Source organism: Trichechus manatus, unplaced genomic scaffold (assembly GCF_000243295.1).
Source record: "Trichechus manatus latirostris isolate Lorelei unplaced genomic scaffold, TriManLat1.0 scaffold00118, whole genome shotgun sequence".
NCBI lineage: Eukaryota > Metazoa > Chordata > Mammalia > Sirenia > Trichechidae > Trichechus > Trichechus manatus.
The window spans coordinates 4,199,327-4,207,132 of NW_004444054.1; the positions used below are offsets into that span (position 1 = coordinate 4,199,327).

General features: G+C 38.4%; 1 protein-coding gene across 1 annotated transcript in view; it reads left to right on the forward strand.

The window, feature by feature from the left end:
• Positions 1-5,355, forward strand: part of TM9SF2 (transmembrane 9 superfamily member 2) — a 71,711-nt gene extending 66,356 nt beyond the window's left edge. The window contains exon 16 of the mRNA XM_023738544.1: positions 3,478-5,355. Coding sequence (XP_023594312.1) covers positions 3,478-3,585 — 108 coding nt within the window. The 3' untranslated portion in view covers positions 3,586-5,355. The remainder of the gene's footprint in view (positions 1-3,477) is intronic.
• The last annotated feature ends 2,451 nt before the right edge of the window (positions 5,356-7,806 follow it).

Sequence of the window (7,806 nt, forward strand, 5' to 3'; positions counted from 1 at the left end):
AGTAAACTGAAGGTGATGAAACAGAACCTAAAGGAAAAAGGCGAAACAGGGCTCCCTGTTGTGCTAAAGGCATAGGAGGCCCTGGGTCAGTAAATCTCTAAGTTTCTTCTGTTAACCTCTTAATGGTCCACACGGTCTTTCTTTTGCCCACTTCAGAAACGGGGTAAAAAGCTACAGCTACCTAAGTTTGGAAGGAAGTAGAAAATCAGAAAGAGCCAAAGTCAAGAAGAGGTTGAGAATAAGACAAGATGATAATAGGGCACTCCCTGTTCTGGCAAGTTTTAGCTCCACTTTAAAATCCAGGTGCCTAATGGGACACAGCAGGTATTGTATTGATATTTATGTTGTTTATGTATCTCTCCTCCATCCAACTGGAGAAAAGCTTTCTGTATCTCAGAGCCTTGTGGGTGCTTGGTGAACAGTCACGGAGTGAGTGACTGAGTGAAAATGAGGAAACCGGGACTTCTCTTTGGTCACAAAGAGTGATACTACGTTACACGTACACCTAAAACTTTATCTGAGAGTGTCTTGAATGCTATGCAAGGAAATACAGAAGCAAAAAGAAAAGACCAATTCTTTTTTTTTTTTTTTTAATTAGAACTGTTGTACTTTTTACTCGTCTGTTAACATTCAAGAGCATCAGGTAGTGTTCCCATGTGCCCCTGCTGCTGTATCAGTGCGTGGCTGGCTTCAGGCGCTGACAGCCAGATCCTTGATGAGACATCGTGGTGGGAGGACTGTGTATGTTGGTTCTATATGATAGAATTATTGGAATCCACAGCCGTAGATCTTAATAAATGGTCTGTAAAACAGCAGTGGCCTGTGAAACAAGGAATTACTACTGTCTTTGTGCATCTGTATTTGTGTGTCCATAAATGCATATATGGAATCATTTATTCCAGGCCTATGCACAAAAAAACAATGATCTTAGTGAATATCTGTTGTTTGCCCAGGCATGTTGTTGTTAGATGCTGTCAAGTCAGTTCCGACTCACAGCGACCCTGTGTACAACAGAACGAAACATTGCCTGGTCCTGGGCCATCCTTACAACCCTTGTTATGCTTGAGCCCGTTGTTGCAGCCACTGTGTCAATCCATCTTGTTGAGGGTGTTTCTCTTTTTCACTGACCCTGTACTCTACCAAGCATGGATAAAGAAAATGACAGTTCAGGCACAACCCAAAGTTTATTGTTCCTGACTTTTTAAAGTGACGTATTTTCACTCATTCAGAGTAAGACAAATTTTGTAAGCTAAATTCTGCAGCCACATCAAATTAAATCAGCCAGTCAAGCTAATAAATTGTAGCATATTTCACTTAAAGAAAGAGGTTCTACATAAGGGAGTGGTGAACCCTTTAAATTATTGCATTTTTCTAAAGTAGGGTATGTCTGTATTTGCTTCGAAACGCTCCAGACTGACTCCAGTTTGTTTAAGTCAGACCAGTTTACAAAACAAATGTAATTATTCTGTCACATAAGGAAAGATGCCATCTTGTATGTACATTATCCAAACACTAACACCAAGCCCATTGCCATGGAGTTGATTCCAACTCATAGTGACCCTGTAGGACAGAGTAAAACTGCCCCGTAGGGCTTCCAGGGAGCAGCTGCTGGATTCAAACTGCCGACCTTTTGGGTTAGCAGCCAAGCTCTTAACCACTTTGCCACCAGGGCTCTCTGTACACTGTATCTGCCCCATAATAAGAATAAAATAAAGCAATTAACTTTCTTAGCGTTGCCAGGATGGTGATAAAATGTTTTTCTCATCTTAAAATATCTTCTTCCATCATTTTGAAATTCTGGCTAAGCACAAGGTTATTTAAATATATTTATGTTGCCACTATTAGTTTCCCAGTCCATAATAAGCATCTCAAATAGCCAAAATGAGTATCCATCTGCACTCTTTTAAAACACAGTGCCTTGCAGGTTGTAGGTACTCCGTACATACACGATACATGAATGAGTATAATGACAGAGTTCATGACTCCCCATAGTCATGTCCCACATCTAATCTCTTGATAACAGAAAATCTCCTTTAATGCTTTTTCTCTATATTACGTTTAAAATAATTGAGAAAACCATTGGGACTTTAAATATAAAAATTACACAGGGTATATTGTATCACCTTATGTATTCTACATCCCCACCTTCTGAATATTTCCCAAGAGATAATCCTGGAAAAAATGGTGTACCTTAGTTTATTTTTTAAATATGTTAGGTGATTTCACAATTTAGTATGTATCCTTTGCAAAACCGTGTCTTTGAATCTGTGTTTAGTAAACCTGAGCATAGTATAATATAAAAGACTACAATTGAAATCAGAGAAAAAATGAACTTGAGTTCTCACCAAGTTCACTTACCAGCCACATTAAAAGTGTGTCCCTCCCTTTGGCCTTGGTGCATCCAGCAAAGCAAGATGGGTCACCAGCAGCTCTGCTGGAACCACCCGTGAAAATTCAGCCAGGGTTCCCACTCCTGCTCCATGCACTCCAACTCCATCCAGCCTGATCCGGAAATACAGCCTCCAGTGTGCCGCCAGTGTTTCTGTCAGTACTCAAGGATATAGGCTTCATCAGGTTGGACTAAATCATCTTCCTTGTTGGATTATCCAAGACATCTACCCAACAAAACCAACAGTGCAAACTCTTTGTACATAAAATAAAAAATCTTCTTTGATGAGTATTTTAATGTGAATGGAATAATTAATTAGTTATGAAAATCTTTTTGTTTTTTTTTTAAACTATCTCCTTGGAAACCCAATGGGGCAGTTCTTCTCTGTCCTGTAGGGTCACTATGAGTTGGAATCGACTCAGTCAACGGCAGTGGGTTTATCACCTTCCTTAATGGATTTATCTTTAAAATACATAGCATATTTTCTCCCAGTTATATAAAGGTATTCATACTGGGGTAAAAAAAAAAAAAAAAAAAAAAAAAGGTATTTTCCTGTCTAGCATTAAAATTCTTTGGAATTTAGACTGGTGAAAACCAAAAAGACCAAACCCATTGCTGTCAAGTCGATTCCAACTCATAGCAACCCTATAGGACAGAGTAGAACTGCCCTGTAGGGTTTCCAAGGAGCAGCTGGTGGATTCAAACTGCCAGCCTTTCGGTTAGCAGCCACAGCTTTTAACCACTGCACCACCAGAGCTCCTTAGATGGGTGAAGTTACCTGAAAATCGAGGCATTCATTTGTTCATGAATTACCTCATTTACTCTAGATGACAGTCTATGGAGGTAGCTAGGGCAAATAAGTTTCTCTGTTTAACGTGATAAAGGAACGGGCTTGGAGATGACAGAGCTGAATCTCTAATAGAGCTGGTGCTCTCCTCTCTGGTACCATGCAGCCACTCATGTTTAGCTGCGGAGTGTCTTTGTTATTCCCCTAATTATATAACTCTTAACATTTTGTAAAGTATGTTTAGTTGTTTTATTTTATTATACTTCTTTGAAAACTAAAAACTCCCGATAACTATACTTAGAAAATATCCAATTTAATTATTTTTGTTTTTTCTTTTATAGGAACAATTGGCTTCTTTGCATGCTTTTGGTTTGTTACCAAAATATACAGTGTGGTGAAGGTAGACTGAAGAAGCCCAGTGTGTCCAGTTCAAACAGAAATAAATTAAATTCTTCATCAACAAAGACCTGTTTTTGTGACTACCTTGAGTTTTATCAGACTTATTGGCCTAGTATTTCATCAGAAGCAACATAATTCTAAATACATGTCTACCCTATACCTGTTCCCACAAAATATGTTTTCAACACTAAAACATTTGTGTTGTGATTTGATTAAGTATACTTTGGTTGTTCTCAGTGAAGAGCAAATTTAAATATTATGTGCATTTGTAAATAGCTAAGAAATTTTCAATACTTCTAATAGCAGAATAGAGGACGCCATATTAAACAATACTGATGAAATGCGGGACAGTTGATTGTAAATAGAATTTTCTAGGCTCGGTAGGTGGAAAGAATTATTTTTCTTTGAAGGAAATAACTTTTTATCATGGTAATTTTGAAGGATGATTCCTATGATGTGTTCATTGGGGGATGTGACTTTTAAAAAGAATCTTGTAATGGTTGTAGCTGTTCAGATCTTTTCCTTTTCTGTGTTGACTTCATTATTCCCATGGTATTGGCTGTTTCAACTATGTGCCTCTGAGTCTTTCAATTTATAAATTTGTTATCTTAATAAATATTGTAAAAATGTCTTCCTTGCATCATTACCTGTTATATATTCAAGGAGATTGTGTAAATACAAATCTATTTACCAAGGGTATTTTAAAATGATTTATACTACTTTATCAGGTTTTATTGAATTTTGTTAATGTAACACTTTTTGAGTTTTGATCTAAAAGAAATTCCCGTCTTCTGGGCTTTGTGACGATTCTAAAATTTTCATTGTTAGGCAGTAACAGAAGTTTTAATCATGCATATTCTAGCCAAATTATCATGTAAGTTCAGTACTTAATGCGAGCCTTCTAGCTACATTGTCATTAAGGATTTTATATTTTTGTCTTGTTTTTCAGAATACAGTATTTTTTATTTTTTAAAAAGTCATTTCATATGTACTATACATTATATATACTAGCAAGTCTTCATCCTTGTGATTATATTGTCTTAATTTGGATTTCACAGTTTTATTTCCTAGAGTTAAGAAATAAGTACTTCTGTTTCACATTCATTGGACTAATTTAAATTAATTTATGAGGAATATAGAAATTTGGGATGATTCCAGAGATACTAGTCTGCTTATATCTATGAAAATACTCATTTGTATTTTAGGAGCTGAATGCTTGCTGCTTATGAGAGCAAATCAGATACTGTCATAAAACTTACAACTAAAATTACTGTTGCTTATATGATGTTGCTGATGAATAATCTTATGTTAATATCCTTTTTTTTATAAAACTGACCAACATATTTGAATAGTGAAACCATAAAAATATCATTGTGTAAGGAGCCCTAGCTCTTTTTAACCACTCACATAGAGGATTTCAGATAGAAAAATTCCTATCAGTTTTATTTTAGGTATCTCTTACAGTGTATTTTGTTTTTGTATAGTGTATTTATTCTTTTATACGTAATTCAGTTAAGGTACTAAACAAAGAAAGGGTTTTATAAAAAGTTCTAATTGAGACACCAACCTAGTTTTATTGGTCAGCGTTAAGTTTCTTCAATTTTATTTTTCCTTCAGTGAACAACTAGTGATGAAAACAGTCACCTTTATTGGTTTGATACAACTTTTATGTATTTTTATAATCTTTATACTTTGAAGTAATCCTATTTCACAAATAATGGAGAGGCAGTTGGGCGAATAAAAGTATTAAAGCGAAAGACTTGGGATGGAGGAAAGATGAGGAAGGAGACATTCAAAAGGAAGGCAAGACGTGGTGAGAAGGGAAATGGAAAAAATTAGCTTCTTTTCTGTGACTTTGATCATGACTATCTACAGAAGATAGCCGCCATGATTTGTTTAAGATGTTTTCCAGGGAAAAAGTCAAGTGGCGGTGTTTGGTTAGAACCTGTAGACCCTTTTCCATAGTTTTAGTATAAACCAAACCAAACTAAACCCGTTGCCATCGAGTCGATTCCAACTCATAGGGACCCTATAGGACACGATAGAGCTGCCGTATAGGGTTTCCAGGGAATGGCTGATGGATTCAGACTGCTGAGCTTTTGGTTAGCAGCCAAGCTCTACCCCAGGAAAAAGAGTTGTGTTGCAACATGAAGTGTGAGAGACCAGGAACTCCAGGGAGACGTGATCCATAAGAGCTGAAAAGTGTTAGTGGAAGAAAAGACTATAGTGAGGGTCGTGGAACGAGATGACGGAGGTATCTGCCTGCTTTGAGAAATATTAGGTTCATTTTTTTGTCTGATGATCTAGTGTCTACCTGGGTCATTTCTAGGATCTATCCATTTTGCAGGACTGGTCTTGAGCACCATGTTAAAGAAAGTGGCATTTTGTCTTCAGCCTGTCACCCTTGTCCAAAACATCAAGAAGGTAGCCTGGGCTTTCACTTGGTATCTGGATGCTGAGGGCCTTCTTGCTCTTACTGTCCCTTCAACCCACAGACAAACTTAGAACCTCACCCGTCTTTCTTCCAGTCTGTCCAAGAATGGTTCCTCATGCTATATCCCAATCCCCTTCCTCCTTCAGTTTTCCCTTCCGCTGTCTATTCGAATCCTTCCTCTCCTTGCCCTCAGCTTTTAAATACATCCAAAAGTTTTCCATGTTTAAAAAAACTTTCTCTTGACCCGTTTCTCCCTCTTCTGCCTCCATACCTTTGTCCCATGTGTCTTTGACATGCTGGCTTATCACTTCCCCAGGACTTTACTGAAAATGTTGTTAAAGTCTCCAGAGACCACCTAATCACTGCATGCAATGGGTACTTTTCAGTCCTTGTTTTACTAGGTCTCTGTTGCACATGATTACTCAGTCTCTCCTTGAAACCTGTCCTTAAAGCAGTGTTTCTCAAAGGCTGGGCTGTAAAGCACCTGCATAGAGTCAAGGAGATTGTTACAGAAATGGCCAGACCCAGAGATGTATTCTGGAGAAGTGCATCAAAATCAGATACCTGTAATTTCTTAGTTTGTTTTCATTGTAAGTCTGTGATTTCTGTCACAGTCTCCTTTGCGGGTTCCCTTTCCTGCCCACCCAACAAGAGCTGGTGTTCTCCAGTTTTGGCTATTTGTCTCTTAGTGTTCTCTGTCCCGTTCCTTACTCTCGTTTTTATAACCATCAGCTGCACTTCCAGCTATAGCTAACTGCTGGGCATTCTACAAAGGGAAACTTCTTTTCTCTCCATCCTCCAAACCTGCTCCTTATCCTGGATTCTCCGTCTCAATCGAAGTGTTTCAACCCTGCCCAGGAGCTGGGAGCTCAGGTCGGCCGAGGCATCTCTTCAGTTAGTCATCAAGCTTTGTGAATTTTACCTCCCAAGTCCTCAAATCCATTGCTTCCTCTGCCACCTGCACCCGGAGCCTGCACTGTCGTCTCCCCCAGAGGACTGCAGGACTTCTGGCCCGTCTCTCTCCCCCTCCCGGGTTCTCTTCAGTGAAACCTGCAGGAGCCGCCAGAGGGAGGGAACCACACCACTCCACCTCCCTCCAGAATGTGTTCCATCACCACCAAACTCTGCTTGTTTTGTCCCTCCCTAATTTAGGAAGTTAGAAAAACCCTCCCACAGGTTTAAAAAAAAAAAAAGATTTTAATGTTAAAACATCGTAAAACATAAAAGTAAGACTAACTTCCAAACCAAAAACCAAACACATTGCCATCAAGTCGATTCCAACTCATAGCAACCCTATAGGACAGAGTAGAACTGCCACATAGGGTTTCCAAGGAGCGGGTGGTGGATTCGAACTGCCAACCTTTTGGTTAGCAGCTGTAGTTTTTAACCACTGCGCCACCAGGTCTTTGAAGGCTAGCTTTCACAAACTACTTTGGATGTTGGTCACAAACTTTACTACATCAAGTTTATAGCACATTAGAGTTTGTAACAGAATTTGGTCACAAGAGAAGAAAACCTAAAAGCTTTTCAAATGCATTTGCTTCCGTCAAAGCCCTGTATGACATCCTAAGCTCATGTTGCCAAAAGTCTTGTTTTAATCGTGATAAGAATACCAAAACAAAAAGTTACTTTATTTTAACATAAGTCTGTCTGCTTTGCTTGTTTTATTTTAATACACCTTCTAATGATGCTATATCTAGTGGAAAACAAAGAAGAGTAAGCATTCTCTCTTTTCTTCTTTATCGGACTCCTACAACACTGAAGTCAAAAGCATCCACTGAACTGAATGTCATAGGG